Source organism: Schistocerca gregaria, chromosome 3 (genome assembly GCF_023897955.1).
Source record: "Schistocerca gregaria isolate iqSchGreg1 chromosome 3, iqSchGreg1.2, whole genome shotgun sequence".
Lineage (NCBI taxonomy): Eukaryota > Metazoa > Arthropoda > Insecta > Orthoptera > Acrididae > Schistocerca > Schistocerca gregaria.
In genome coordinates, this window is record NC_064922.1 from 255,723,145 (window position 1) to 255,740,027 (window position 16,883).

General features: G+C 43.8%; 1 protein-coding gene across 1 annotated transcript in view; it reads left to right on the forward strand.

The window, feature by feature from the left end:
• The first annotated feature begins 1,772 nt into the window (after positions 1-1,772).
• The window catches only part of LOC126354108 (protein Skeletor, isoforms D/E-like), a 291,002-nt gene continuing 275,891 nt past the window's right edge, over positions 1,773-16,883 (forward strand). The window contains exon 1 of the mRNA XM_050003501.1: positions 1,773-1,858. Coding sequence (XP_049859458.1) covers positions 1,801-1,858 — 58 coding nt within the window. The 5' untranslated portion in view covers positions 1,773-1,800. The remainder of the gene's footprint in view (positions 1,859-16,883) is intronic.

Consider the following 16,883-nt stretch of genomic DNA (forward strand, 5'->3'; position numbering starts at 1 on the left):
ACACACTGCAAACACTGTGTTGGTGTTTTTACACAAGCAGTTCGACATGCGGATCATTTCACTCAGGTTTCCAGGTTGCTACAATGACGAACAAAATTGGCCCCACAATAATCTAGACCTCAATCTATGTGACTTTTTTCTTTGGGGTACCTAAAGGAAAAAAATTTCCCAAAAAGTCCACGTGATTTAATGGAGCTCGGAAGATGTATTCTTCAAGATTGCAGTGAAATTACGGAAGACATGTGACGTAGGGTAATGACTAACTTCAGTGAAACTTCCTGGCAGATTAAAACTGTGTGTCGGACCGAGACTCGAACTCGAGACCTTTGCCTTTCGTGGGCAAGTGCTTTACCAATTGAGGTACCCAAGCACGACTCATGCCCCATCCTCACAGATTTACTTCTGCCAGTACCTCGTCTCCTACTTTCCAAACTTTACAGAAGCTCTCCCCCAGGCTGTGGCTAAGCCATGTTTCCGCATTATTCTTTCTTTCAGGAGTGCTAGTTCTGCATGATTCGCAGGAGAGCTTCTGTAAAGTTTGGAAAGTAGGAGACGAGGTACTGGCAGAAGTAAATCTGTGAGGACGGGGCGTGAGTCGTGCTTGGGGAGCTCAGTTGGTGGAGCACTTGCCCGCGAAAGGCAAAGGTCCCGAGTTCGAGTCTCGGTCTGGCACACAGTTTTAATCTGCCAGGAAGTTTCATATCAGCCCAGACTCCGCTGCAGAGTGATAATCTCATTCTACTAACTTCAGTGTTCATTTGAAGGAAGTTAGGAAACGAAATGGTGGACATATTGAGCATGTGCTGAGTTAGAACAAATCTCCATGGATTATATGTTCCTTTCAGATTGTATTGACAATAAGGTTTATATTCAAAAACAAAATGGTAACACATTTCGTGCGTCACCCTGTAAGTGTGATTCGCAGAGTATACATGTAGATGTAGAAAAGATGAAATCGATTTATACGAAAAATCCTGATGCATCTGAAGTGGAGGGATATGTGGCGGTAAAGTGTGGAGGGTGACCGAGGCTTGACGACAATAAGCAGCTTTAAGGGTAATTCATACTGCAGTAATTATTTAGAGATGAAATATGTTGCACACCATAGCCTAGGGAGTACAGCTGTGTCAAATAGTCTTTGCACTGAAGACAGCGATGTGTTCCACGGTTAGATTCCACTGAATAGCTCTAATCCTACAGTGAAAGGTCACTGAGGTCCAGGAGTCGGTTTCACCGATCTAGTTTAGCTCTCCACATTATCAAGCACTGAGTCCTAAGTTTGCCACATACGTTGGCATACAGAGCGGGTGGCGACTGCGTGACGGTACGGTAACTGAATAGCTCGAATCCTACAGTGAAAGGTCACTGAGGTCCAGGAGTCGGTCTCACCCTTCTAGTTTAGCTCTCCACATTGTCAAGCACTGAGTCCTAAGTTTGCCACATACGTTGGCATACAGAGCGGGTGGCTAGGGCGACTGCGTGACGGTACGGTAACTGGTGGCTCCCGTCACGAAATGGTTTCAGCTCTCCTCCCAGAGCCAGATCGCCCGTTGGGCACGCTGTGCGCGCGGATACGGAAGGTCCATCGGCGTAATCAGCGTGGACAGTTTGTTTACCTGCGGCTGCTCGCAGGTGGAGAGAGCCGCGAGCCGACGTCGGCGGTGTGGCTAGTAGGTCGCGGGTGGAGGGAGGAGGGGGAGGGGGGCGGAGTGGGGGCTGTGTTCCTCCAACTTGTCCTACAAGAGCGGTCGACACGGGAGGCGGCGCTCAGTTGTGACCAGAGAGACAGGCAGGCCGGAGATGGAGGCCCACACGTGCAAGCTGCTGCTGCGGCTGCTGCTCGCAGTTGCCGCCCTCGGTGAGTCCAAGCCGCCAGCCGGGGCCTGCGCCAGTGTTCCCGTACCATCCGCCCCACAGTTACCGTACCGTCATGCGGTCGCCCTAGTCAACCGCTCCTGTATCCCACCTTATGTGGCAGACTTAGGACTCAGTGCTTGATAATGTCGAGAGCTAAACTGGAAGGGTGACATCTGCAATAGAAGCCGACTCCTGGAACCTGGCGTAGGATTACGTAAAGATAGTTAACCGCTCGTTTCCTTCTGAGATTCCAAGCTCCATCCGTTCTTCACCATTTATATTTTCCGTTATTTTCGTAAACCAGTATAGATGAACAATTTGGCAATTTCTTCGGAAGCGTTGTATACTGGGCTACGAATGTTCCGTAGAAAGGAAGATAATATGGGGTGTGCCCCCTGGAGCCGTAATAGGCCCTATAATATCAATAATATACAAAACCGTTCTATCAGATAGGATTAGCAGCACTGTAAGATGGCTCGCTTACGATTCTGGTGCGTACAGTGGGGCGTCGTCGTCGGGCTAACGTTAGGAGTTGCAAAAAACTTGGAGTAAAATTCAGTTTTGTGTAATGAATGGCAACTCCCTTTAAATGTAGATAAATTTAATACAATGTTTGTAATAAAGAGAAATAACCCATTATATCTGGTTACGAGATTAGTGCTGAACATCTTCAAAATTTCACATCGTGTAAGTATATCAGGTAAAAGTAAGAAGTGATACGAAATGAAACGATCTCGTAAAATCAGCATTAGGCGAATAGAAGTCTTAGTTGTAGTGGATGGGGTCTGTGGAAATCCATTGCATCTGTAAAGGGAACTGACAGTGCGACCAATTCTAGAGTACTGATGCAATGTTCGGAGTCCTTATCAAATTGGCACGGCAACAATCGAACGGATTCACGAGCGCGATGTTAGGATCGTAAAAGGTGTCTATAGCTCATACAAAAGTGTAACGGAAATGCTCGGTGAACTTAAATGGGAATCTTTGTAAGAAAGATGACGTAGTTGTCGCGAAGCCCTATTGGATCAATTAGAGAAACTGTATTCGAAGAATACCGTGCTACTATTATATCTCGCGTAGCGGCCATGAGAGTAAGATAAATAAGATCAGGGTGCGTTCAGAGAGATACAGATTGTCATTTTTCCCTTCCTCAGCTTGCAGAAGAAAACAGAATTGGTAAAATTGGTGCCATGTAGCCTCTGCATTCACTGTACAGTCGCTTGTGGAGTACATGTGGACTTAGGTGTAGAGACGTTGCTTTTTCCCTACCTACAAGTTCTATAGTTGAGCAAGTGCTCAACGACGCAATCAGTTCTATCATCACTCTTTCTTCTATACTTCATATAGCGCACTATCTCAACATCTCCGTCCGAACATTAAGAAAATGAAGTACCTAAGCAAAGTTGCCTACTTTAGCACAGAATTTTTAGTTATGTCGACAGTTCTGGAAACTTTGTAACCCATTGATTTAGCTTCTTCATGTTTGTTTGGTAATCAAATACGGCGAGGTCACCGCTTTGATTCACACACAGTTTTTTTCCTTTCACCTACAAAATTATGGGACCAGTGTACAAATATCAGTGGGGTTCGTTTATATTTGGAACAGTTATTTTGTTTTAAAAGTTACATCAACAGAAACAAAAGGAATAGTTATTTGGGTTGAATATTTACAAGACTCGTACCTTAGTTCTACATCTGCATGAACATCTCAGCAAACTGCAGATAAAACTGCACATACTAAAACAGACCGTCTCATACAAAGATAAATTTAAAACCGAGATATCGGTCTTGTAAACTTTCTTGGGAAATTTTTAATATGGTCGTATCTATGATCATGCATTTAACTTCTGACGTACATCGCCTAGAAAGCACAATACCCACTCATAACGGCACTACTGCACCGAAACTCGCGAAGGTGAGGGCAAAAGAGAGGAAACCGTGTTTTGCTCCAAGTGGTGATATCAAAGTATTTTCGTTGTGTAACATACTTACCACCAACACTGAGTTCCACTTTCTCTTTTTTACTCTGCGGTACGACGTAGCATGCAACAGGTTGTGTTCTCATCACGGTTGTGTGCAATGGAGAGTAGTTTCTGAAATGCTTTTGTATCACTCTTCTGCCATGTTGTAGACTGCATGGAAACTGCACGAATTGCAGTCCTTATTTTAGCTTTCTGTTACTGCAGGAAGGAAATTCGTTGAATATCATAATTCATTCGTCATAGTACGCTAACACGCGAAATTTCACTATCGGTAACTGTGACTATCTGCAGAGAATTCACTGTTTGAAATCACTGTATACGTATGGGGCATTCTTTGTATCGACTAAATTTTCCATTGCTACCATATTACAGAAGCATATACTCGAGAAAATAAATGGAAACTAGTTTTAAGCGCAACTATCACAAGACTCTGAAATACAGGCACTACATACCTCTAAAGGTGTGATAAAGGAAATGGATGGTGAGAGCCTGAGGATCTGGTGTCGTCGATGCCATTTAAAAGACAGCTGCAGCGTAGCTGCATAATTTCACAGGGATTTACTGAATGCAGAATCACGTAGTTCTCTTAAAGTCATTTCAGGAAACCATTCGAAGTCGTAATTGAAGAATCTTTAACAGTAACAATATGATTATAAACCGGACTACTTTCACATCAAACACGTACGTCTAGAGCATTTAACTAGCAGTCTGTCAGTCAGATTCCAAAAAATTTAACAGAACGGCGTATTTATTTCGTGAATATGTAGAGGAAATGAACCCAGAAAAATGTGCCTCATGCCATAACAAAGTTCTGGGGGTGAATAGTATCAAAAAGAATTATAGCGACTGTCTGAAACTGCTGCTGGGTCTGTGGTTCATCATTCCAGTTTCCTGTACAATTATTTTATGTTCCTATTACATCACGCACTCAACTTTATTATACGCGAAATGTATGAGGAAGGCAGTAGTACCGGAAATAGGGACCAGTGAGAAACTCGATCATTACTTATTGTCAGTATAAGTTATGTCTAAGATCTGTTTGATGGAATTGCCTTAAGTAACTACGTAAATATATCCTTGGCTAACAATTAAATAAAAGTAACCGTTAATTGGATTTTTCGGAAAATGAACTAATTCTCTGTCTTCGTGACCGTGCTATATGAAACATTTCATGTTTTATTTTGTGCATCTATCAGTTTTTTTCAGTGGCTTATCCGGACCTACCTTTCTCATCTTACATATTTGAAACACACATTTTTATTTAAATTCTCGCAGAAAAGGGCTACGTTTAAACACACATGATGTTGCTGGAACCATTCAGCAGGTACAACAATAAACTAAAAATGAAATGTAGCCACCAAAAACTATCAAACACTTCTTGTTTACCAAAAATTGCTTCGGATCTTGTTTTTTTATTCATCTGGACCAACAGCAGCTGGACATCTGACGGACACAGCTGACTCGGTAAAGCAGCTGTATTAGACCGAAGGCTTCCTCTGAGGAAAGTTACCACTTTTGTAGTGTTCTTGTAGTCAATTAAGTTTTCAAATAAGTCTGAAACCTCGTCTGCGGATTGTCTGATGATCCACAGACAGTGCGTAATGTAATACGTAATTAACGATAAAGATTTTCCGGTGTGTGGAAATGCTGTTGGCTAAGACACTACCATGTAATATGACAAGAGCACCATTTTGGACAGGCTTACGTAAGCAGCTACAAGAACCTGTCACTAATTTCTCAAATCCCTGACGACAGAAATCTGATCTTCAAAAGTTGAACCGATGTTTGGCCACTATTTTTCCAGATGAACGTATTCTTCTCACCTCCAGAATCTAACATGTACTCTGCAGCGGAATGTCCGCAGTTATTTAATTTCTTGGCACAATAAAACTGGGTGCCGGAATGGGAATCCAAACGAGCTTTGTGTACCTCTCCAGCACACTGTTAAAGCTGTGAAACAAAATTTTCGTTTGCTGGTTAATGCTCAAGCATTAAGGCTTTAATATGCTGTTGTTTGCTAAACCAATCAAGATCAATACCGAAACAGTTCATTCGAAAAGATGGGACATATAAATTGCCTCGTCCTTGTGCAATACGAGCTTACATTCCGTCTCAAATGACCTCGTACTTACTACACATTAAACCCTAAAATGACATGGTTTAAAACATTATATATCTATCGTAGAAAGGAAAAACTATGTGCATCAAGCCCCTTATTCATATATTCCATGCGGATTATACTCAATTCACATTAGAGATATGTGTAAATTAGCATGAGTAGAAACAAAAATTAGCTTAGCTAGTAAATACTGGGTTCCTTCCACGCAGTTCTTTCGTAATGCTAAACCTTCCAAACGTCTATGTGACATGTTTGGAGAGCGTTGCTGCTCTGCATCTATCTAATGAATTGATGAATGATCGCTCTACTTAAGAAAAAGTTCTCACACCACGTAAGCAAATTAAATAAGTTTTTAGCAATCGGATCGATTATTCACAAAATTAGTTTAGTGAATGTACAGCGATGCACTTATCAGCAAACTTGGGAAGTGGGAAGCAGAGTTAGCTACCCACTGTAGTGACTACTAAGCTGAACATTGTGACATTACATGGTTGTACCATGTTCTTTGAATAGCTGCTGCCAGAAACTGGGATGGTTCTATACACAGCGAGCGTGCTTGCGCAAACATGCTTGAGAGTGTGCAGGATAAATTGCCGGAAACATCAGGACTGTACAAGCAAATTGATGATCGAATTTCAATTATGTATGTTTGTGCAAGCGTTCATGGGTGTGCATGCCTGAGCGTGCGTACCAAGAATAGGGAGGCTTGTGCAAGCACTCGTCAGTGACTTGATTTAATTTTTATTTGGTCCTGTGAAATTACATTCTGTACAAAGACTGTTCTGTAATGTTGGACAAGCCGAGGAATATAGTACTATACGGAGAACAAGAGACTGAAAACAGCAAAGCCAGAATAGTTAATATGGAAATAATATTTTCGTTTCTTTCACAACTCTTTACTCCACACGTCAGGTTCCCTCTTTCGTTTTTATTTCGTAAAACAAGCATAAATGCTGCCAAAGTCATTGCATCGTCATTTGAACACGACATTTTCTGGTAACCAAACTGATGTCTGTACAGGCATGATTGAACCGTGTGGAAACACCTCAGCATCCAGCTTAAAAAATTGAAGAAAATTAGGAAAAACCTCGATCTGGATGGCTGAACGGACATTTGAGCCTCTGTCCTCCCAATGCGAGTCCAGTGTTTTAGAGCTGCACCACATCGCTGGATACCCAACAGCACTTAAACTAGATTCCATTAGCGCCTTGCATGCAAGTCACTTTACAGGTACCCCATTCTTTCCCAGCATCCTCGAGAGTAATTTAAGTCTTGCAACCGTCATCTCTACTATTCATTGTACGAGTCCGTCCTTGATCATAATGGTAGGTACCATTGCCACTAGGCATTGATAAGACGTGAGAGGCTCCCAAAATTATCCATCAATCGTGGCATCAGATACATTTGGCTTCTTTATCTTGTCCATAGGCAATGTACTGCGTTTATGTACATTAAAAATGAGCTATGTTTTAGCAGGAAAGTTAACTAAGGACAAATTTGGAAACGTAATTACAATTCAAGAAGAGGGAATCCCCAGGGCAGGGCGGTCGTGAAGAGAGAAGACGGAACAGGCACTTTTGCGTAAACCTTGAACTGCAGAAGAAGAAGAAATTGAAGAAGTAGAGGAGACAACATAATGACTGTGTCAGAGTTGGCAAGGGAAGTGGATTGTGTCGTGAGAAAAGATTATATGGTGGACATAAATAAGAGTAAAACAAGGGTGCTGGCCAGTGTGGCCGAGCGGTTCTAGGCGCTCAGTCTGGAACCGTGCGATCGCTACGGTCGTAGGCTCCTATCCAGCCTCGGACATGGAAGTGTGTGACGTCCTTAGGTTAGTTAGGTTTAAGTAACGAAACTTCCTGCAGATTAAAACTGTGTGCCGGACCGAGACTCGAACTCGGTGCCCGCGAAAGGCAAAGGTCCCGAGTTCGAGTTTCGGCCCGGCACAAATATATATATATTTCTGAATTGTCGTATCATCTTTCCCTTTAGAGATGGATTATATACAGTGGTTTACGTGCCCATTCATCCATCTCAACAGTACGACAGTTTTTTACAATTCAGGAGATTCATGACGGACAAGCCGTATCCTGGTATGACGTTACGTAGGCCTTGACTAGTCACGTGGTGCCATACAAGCGAGTTAGAGGTAAAAACTGTAGAGGAAAATAGAGACTCGGATAGAACCAGGAAATAATTGAAGTTGTTGGTTGCAACTGCTGCCCTGATATGACAAAGTTGGCACACGATACGTATGAATTAGCGGCGGGCCGCATCTAACCAGTCAAGTGACTGATGACTCATACAAAATTACAATACTAAGATGAGGACAACACAACATCCGGGCCGCGCGCAGTAGCCAAGCGGTTTGAGGCGTCCTGTCACGGACTTCGCAGCTCCCCCAGCCGGAGGTTCGAGTGCTCCCTCTGGCATGAGTGTGTGTGTTATACTCAGCATAAGTTAGTTTAAGTAGTGTTCAAGCCTAGGGACCGATGACCTAAGCAGTTTGGTCCCTTAGGAATTCACACACATGTGAACAATTTTTCTCCGGCCCGGACGGAAATCGAAAAAAACTGCCATTGCTAACTGCTGCACTGGCCCCGCAGCTACCGAGGCGGACCGACAAGTATATGAAACACTGAAAATTAAATTTTTATTGCTTCTGTAAGGCGTTAGATAGGCGACCAGCGACTGCGACCTGGTGATCGCTTCAACCGTTTAGTAATACAGACTTTGCCAGAAGATGAGAGCCAGGTCTCGAAACACGTTGTCCGACTTGCGATCTTACCTTGAATTTTAAATTTTTGAACAAAATATTTATGTTTTACTAACGACACTACCACTATACACTCACTCGCGACAGTGCAGTCTACTGTAAAATCAGTAGCCACTAAGTGCTGCTCTGTGAAGGTGTAGACTCTCTGAGAGTGGCACGCGTGGGAAATGGCTGGTCAGCCCGTGGCGTGCCAGGTCTGACGCCGGTTCCCTCGCAGCCGTTAAGCGGTCCTGTTTAGCGCACCAGCCGAGCGTCGAACCCGACCGCTCAAGGTCCCGCCTAGCGGTAAGAGTGCGGCAGGCGTGCGCAGAATTCCGCCCAGGGCGAGCCGCGAGCGGCATCTCGCCTGCATTCCTCCGACGGGAACGCCTTTTCCTTCGACTCCGGCCGGCCGCACCCCCTCGCGTCCATCAGCGGAGCCATTCCTCACACTGCCGGGCCGCGATGTTAATTGGGCCGTCGAAGGCAGTTCTCGCAGCGCTAACCCGCAGAGCCTCCCGCAGTTACGCGACGCGCACCAACTTTCTCCGGCGTATTGCTCGGCGTGCCGCGGCGAAGAGAAAAGAAAATTCGACGGCAGTCGCAAAGAGAAGAGAAGACACGGCAGGGCAGCTTTCGCACGCCGGGATGCCTCGGCGCCGGGAGACGCCAAGAAACCTAGCTAGCGGTGCCGCTCGTGGCTTTCGCGGTCGCTGGCGTTTTTGTCGCGCGGCTGACTGCACGAAACCGACAAGCAGCCAAGGTCTCGGCCAGCCCGCAACCTCATTTCCACCCACCTCACACTGTTTCCTCATTAGTACGCTGATTCCACGATTGCCTCATAAATCCAGTTCCCAATACACTAAAACGATAGTCATCACAGCGAAATTCCTCCGCAGAACCTCACGATTAGATGACACCAGTATGCCCTCCCGAACCCCCGACTCTCCAAAACATTGAACTCCAATGGCTCAAATGGCTCTGGGCACTATGGGACAACAACTGAGGTCATCAGTCCCCTAGAACTTAGAACTACTTAAACCTAACTAACCTAAGGACATCACACACATCCACGTAGGAGGCAGGATTCGAACCTGCGACCGTAGCGGTTGCGCGGTTCCAGACTGAAGCGCCTAGAACCTGTCGGCCACACCGGCCGGAAATCCAATGCATAAAAAAGCTTCAAACGTCCAACCACATTTTTAATGAATTAATGTGTTTTCTTACTTTTCAATACATTATGGGAGTGACAGTGATCAATGTGTTACAAATATTTACTATTGAAAACAGTCTTGATCACAATTTATTTATTTATTACGGTGACCGGTTTCGCCCACTACTGTGGTCATATTCAGGCCAATGAGTAAGAACCTCCTTCTGCTTGAGAATCACTACTAAAAGCAGTGCTTCTCCGGCAGAAGGAGGTTCTCACTCATTGGTCTGAAGATGACCACAGTAGTGAACTAAACCGGTCACCGTAATAAATAAATTGTGATCAACAGTGTTTTCAATAGCAAATAATGCGTTTTCAAAAAAATGGCTCTGAGCACTATGGGACTTAACTGCTGTGGTCATCAGTCCCCGAGAACTTAGAACTACTTAAACCTAACTAACGTAAGGACAACACGCACATCCATGCTCGAGGCAGGATTCGAACCTGCGACCGCAGCGGTCACGCGGTTCCAGACTATAGCGCCTAGAACCGCACGGCCACTCCCGCCGGCAATGTTTTTTCCTTTCCATGCTCTGTAGGGCTGTATCCTTTCAATACTCTGGCTATAACAAAAAACGTTCAGAAAAGGGTTGAAATTATGCTTAAAGTTTATTGGAATCTGGGTAATTTGCACTCCGTTTTAAGAAAACAGATTTTTCCACGCGTCTCGACTCTTAAAACGTCATATCTCCTTCACTACGTGCCGAACACTGACATAATTTTTCCAGGTAAATTCAGTAATATATGTGGATATCATATACAAAATGCGTTGCACATATAAAGTTATTGGTAGAGAAGTAATGAATTAAAGCGTCATTCCCGATGACGAAGCTCTACTGAACCGCGAAAATACAGTAAGCGATAAACTTTTTTTCTTTTCATCATTTTGTGGTGGCGCGTCAGTGCGGAAAAGCTTCGAAAAAGTTTGAAATCATGTGTAAAGTTTTGTGGAAGTCGCTAAGTATTCTCATTCTCAGACACTGGATGAATATAGTCTGGTTAATATGCGTGCTGTGAGTTACGTTGCTCCGAGACGGGTACACTTTAGTACTCGTCTCATTGTGTTGAAGCTTTAACGTACGATAGTATCTATTAATGAGTAGATTATGACAGCATTTTACATTTTTAAATCAAGTCTATAATCATATGAAACAGTAAAACTTAAATTTTTGTTGCCCGTGGAAGCCGTTAGATAGGTAACCTACAAATGGAACCGAGTGACTGTTTCAGCCGTTTCGTAAAACCGACCTGTAGCTATTTAATATTACTTTATGTTCACTAATTTGTTTTCGTGTCATTTCAGGCTCACGTTCTAGTATGGCATACAGAAGGTCAAATTTACATAATCATCTGATTCATTTAAAGTTGACTGAGAAATGGCTCGAGAGTTAGTTAGTAAAAATAAAGAAATATTTCAAAAAGTGCCAGCTATAGTTTACATTTAACATGCAGTCGCTGTGTCCAACAGTATCCATAATGAATAAACTTAAACTCTCGATTTTTTAAAATATCTTTCATCATCTAGGCTGCTCGAGTAATGATCCATCTAAAGTCAGTGATTTTCCAGCCAAACAGCAGTTGAGCTGCTACTTAGACAGGGGAAGTCCTAATTGGTAATATTTGAGAGCCGTTTACCACTTCCGACATTTGCCTTGCAGGTACAGAAATCCTCCGGTAAACCTTAGTCAGGTCCAAGAGTTGGGAATTATTTTTAGTTTCTGCCAAACAAACAATATGAAAGTTTGACCTTTTTGACAGTGCAATTGTTTAAAAGTGTACAGTGTAAAGTAGATTACTCGCTCAAGATGTGCAGTGTACCTGCGATGGATTTATTTCCCAACAAAATCGAATTCGCATTATCCCTAAAGTCCCAATGACGTTCCGATCTGCAGGATTTGAACAAAAAACATAAGCATCGACAAAATGTTGTGTGGTGTTCTTTTTGACATCTAAAATATTCAGCCTCGATACGTATCGGTGCTTAGAAATCCTCCAGTAGTTGAACACGATGTCTCCCAAAGAAATTGTTCCAATTCCATCAGAGATGCACCGGAGCTCGAATTTGTTTTCTCAGAATAAACCGCAAATACAGAAGACTGTTATTTAATCTTCTCGCCCAAACTCTTGGACCTAGACAGCCCTTTAAGTGAGACTGGATTCATGTTTTGAAATATGCGGAATGAGTACAGTGTCTTAAGTCTCTGAATGAACGTTTTCGCCTGGAATGGTTTAACAGTTGTTACTGATTACATTTCTTTCTATTTTTTAGAAAAACAATGTAGAGAAAGAAAAAACTACGTATACAAAATTTTAGAGTGTTTAGAGGAGATGAAAAAGATCTTTTATGTGACAGAAATGTCCCCCCTGCACCGTTTCTCCTCATGAAGGTTTGGATCACAATCCTGAGATACGAACGTGTGATAAAAGGTACAATACGAAAGATAGCGTCATGATTTAGAGAAACTATACAGTTAAATGCAGGAGAATGCCATCGAATTAAAATAGTATGAAAATCCACTCTACGGCTCACAAGAAGTTTGGCTGAAGAAGTAACGCAGTATTCTCTACGTAATGTAAAAATATAGCGACCTCCGCTTAAAGTTCTGCAGAGTCACAAGTGAAGTCACTCTACAAAGAGCCTAACAATATTAGCGCGTCAGGCCATCATCATTTCTTTATCTTATTGCAAGCATATTGGCAAATTACAGCTAGTCTACGAAACAAACGTCATACAGGACGCATATCCGTGTATTATTTGAGGTTGTTACAGATTTATAGGTAGGCTATCTGAAAGGAAATAGGGCAAGGTAGTTAAAATTAGAACCCTACTGAAACGATGGAGACCTTTATGGGCAGGTACTGAGGAAAATTAACACTGTCGGAAATATGAAGCTATAAAACATCAACAACAGGCATTCAGTGAGGAATATCGATCAGTTAAGGATTGTAAAAATGAGAATGAATAGGTAGGGAAGCCGCTCCAGAAAAACGCTGTAGATTGAATGAGAAGATATTAACATAACATTTCCTACCGATAATTTCATAGCAATTTGCAGTGTAAACAGATGCCTCAGTGATGAAGACACGAACCTACGGCCTACATCTTTTTACTGCCGTATTGCTGGACATAGGTTCCCTATCACGTTCTGCAACTTTCGTCCTCCTCCGACATCCCTAAAATATGCCCCAAAGCCGACACCCAGTACACAAGATATATCAAATGTAATTGATTCCTATCGGAGAGATGCGTCCGAAACAGCTCTTACTCAGTACCAGGGATGTCAACCAATGCACAACACAACAAATTACTGCGGTCTCTGAATTTTGACACAAAAATTTCTCAAATTGTATAAACGTTTTCTTCGTTCTTTCTTTTAACGAACTTACAACCATGATCCGCCCTCTCGATGTATTTCAGCCTCCTCTATTCCGGCAGTGTTACATCATCCACCTAACCATCAGCAGGTAACACCAGGGTAAAGAAGAGAAGTATGAAATGAGTAACGGGGAACGTACCGCTATGCAAATGTTATAAGCCTGAAGTGTAAATGGCAGCCGGGAAGCCGCCTACGGTCAGTCGAGCGACTGAATGGCCATGACACGCATCACCCTCTATTAGGCAGGCCGTTCTCAGAACTACGGCAACCGAGACATTTACGCCACTCTGCTCGTGTTTACTGTCCTTGCTTAAATTCGTTTCTTTGGTAATCTTGGAGCAAGAAGAGAGATTTCGTATAACAATGAGGAAAATGAAAAGAGCGTCAAAATGCTGTATATTTATCGTTCATACTATGAAGTCGTGCTGAAACTGTGTCGAAAGAATAACCAATCTCCATATATAGGGCATATCCTGTAAGATATAACACTCCTTTTGTTTCGTAAATGGTTCGAGGTAATAGAAGCGTGGTTTTCGGCAAATGATAGTATGCAAATAAGCACGTAATTTTTCATGTACAGGGTGTTACAATAAGGTACGGCCAAACTTCCAGGAAACATTCCTCACACAAATAAAAGAAAAGATGTTATGTGGACATGTGTCCGTAAAAGCTTAATTTCAATGTTAGAGCTCATTTTAGTTTTGTCAGTATGTACTGTACTTCCTCGATTCCACGAGGACACATGCAATGGACGAGGCAATTCTTCGTGCAGTTGACGATAACCCTAATGTGAGCGTCAGAGAAGTTGCTGCTGTACAAGGTAACGTTGACCACTTCACTGTATGGAGAGTGCTACGGGAGAACCAGTTGTTTCCGTACCATGTACAGCGTGTGCAGGCACTATCAGCAGCTGATTGGCCTCCACGGGTACACTTCTGCGAATGGTTCATCCAACAATGTGACAATCCTCATTTCAGTGCAGATGTTCTCTTTACGGATGAGGCTTCATTCCAACGTGATCAAATTGTAAATTTTCACATTCAACATGTGTGGGCTGACGAGAATCCGCACGCAATTGTGCAAACACGTCATCAACACAGATTTTCTGTGAACGTTTGGGCAGGCATTGTTGGTGATGTCTTGACTGGGCCCCATGTTATCATGATTTCATACGGGATAGTCTACCTGTGCTGCTAGAACATGTGCCTTTACAAGTACGACACAACATGTGGTTCATGCACGATGGAGCTCCTGCACATTTCAGTGTAAGTGTTCGTACGCTTCTCAACAGCAGATTCGGTGACCGATGGATTGGTAGAGGCGGACCAATTCCGTGGCCTCCGCGCTCTCCTGACCTCAACCCTGTTGACTTTCATTTATGGGGGCATTTGAAAGCTCTTGTCTGCGCAACCCCGGTACCAAATATAGAGACTCTTCGTGCTCGTATTGTGGACGGCTGTGATACAATACGCCATTCTCCAGAGCTGCATCAGCGCTTCAAGGATTCCATGCGACGGAGGGTGGATGCATGTATCCTCGCTAACGGAGGACATTTTGAACATTTCCTGTAACAAAGTGTTTGAAGTCACGCTGGTACGTTCTGTTGCTGTGTGTTTCCATTCCATGATTAATGTGATTTGAAGAGAAGTAATAAAATGAGCTCTAACATGGAAAGTTAGCGTTTCCGGACACATGTCCGCATAACATATTTTCTTTCTTTGTGTGTGAGGAATGTTTCCTGAAAGTTTGGCCGTACCTTTCTGTAACACCCTGTATGTAATCCCCTTAACCATTGTACTTGCCGAGATACTGGAATGTGAATTATTTTTTAAACAGAACGATATACACTTATCAGCCAGAATATTATGACCACTTACCTAATAGCCGGTATGTCCATCTTTGGCGCGGATAACTGCGGCGACGCGTCGCGGTAATGGAAGCAATGAGACATTGGTAGGTCACTGGAGAGAGTTGGCACCACATCAGCACGCGCAAGTGACCTGATTCCCGTAAATTCCTCGAAGGGGGATGATGAGCCTGACGCCACGTTCTATCACATTCCAGATGTGTTCAAGCGGGTTCAGATCTGGGGAGTTGGGGCGGCAACACATCAATTGGAATTCGCCACTGTGTTCCTCGAACCACTTCATCACACTACAGGCCTTGTGACACGGCGCATTATCTTGTTGAAAAATACAGCTGCCGTCGGGAAACACGATCGTCGTCAAAGGGTGTACGTGGTCTGTAACCAATGTACGATACTCCTTGCACAAGCTCCTCTGGACTCATGGATGCCAACATGAATGTTTCGCAGAACATAAAGGAGCCACGGCCACCGTGCTGCAGTACAGGTATCAAGGAGCTGTTCTCCTGGAAGACGACGGATTCGCGCTCTCCCATCGGCTTGATGAAGAAGGTCTCGGGAATCATCAGACTATCCAACGCTCTGCCACTGCGGCAACGTCCATGCCGATGGTTATATGCCCATATCAGTCATGGTTGTCGATGTCGTGGTGTTAACACTGGCACGTGCATGGATCGTCAGCTGCGGAGGCCCATCGTTAGGAGAGTTCCGTGCACTGTGTGTTCAGACACAGCATTAAAGTCTGATGTCACTTCCGCCGCCGTTTGCCGCCTGTCCTGTGTTACTAGTCTGCCCAGTCTACGACGTTCGACATCTGTGATTAGGGGTGGCCGTTCAACCCCACGACATCTAGACGTGGTTTCACCAATGCTTTAGCCACATGTTGCAGACACTTACCACTGCACTTCACGAACAACTGACAAGTCGTGCACTTTCAGAAATGGTCATGCTGAACCTCCAGACCAGCGCAGTCTGCTCTCAGTCGAACTCAGATAGATCGCACATCTTCGCCCTTCTACACACGGACAGAACGCTCACTAATAGTATACACACTCTGCATGTGTCTGACTAGTAGTCATTCCTCGCCATGTGGCACCTGCACTGGTTTATATCGGTAGTAGTTTGGCGGTCATAATGTTCTGGCTGATCAGTGTATCTTTTTAACGGTTACAGCAGTTTTCAAAAACGCGAGTACACTGATATAATAATTGCTGATAATCGAGTTTTAACTTTTCGGAAAGTATCCCAGAAATATGGTAAAACTGTAAGGCATGGTGGCCGGAATCGGCTGTTGCAGTGTAAACATGGACAAAAAAAGAGGAATAAAGATTACAATTTAACGTGAGTTCGTCATCGATGTCATTACGGACGGAGCACAAGAACGGAATGATTCAACGATGGGGAAGAAAATCGGCCGTTCCCTTTCAAAGGAGCTATCCCGAGATTTGCCTGGAGCGATTTACATGTATCACGGAAAACTACACTCCTGGAAATGGAAAAAAGAACACATTGACCCCGGTGTGTCAGACCCACCATAATTGCCCCGGACACTGCGAGAGGGCTGTAAAAGCAATGATCACACGCACGGCACAACGGACACACCAGGAACCGCGGTGTTGGCCGTCGAATGGCGCTAGCTGCGCAGCATTTGTGCACCGCCGCAGTCAGTGTCAGCCAGTTTGCCGTGGCATACGGAGCTCCATCGCAGTCTTTAAC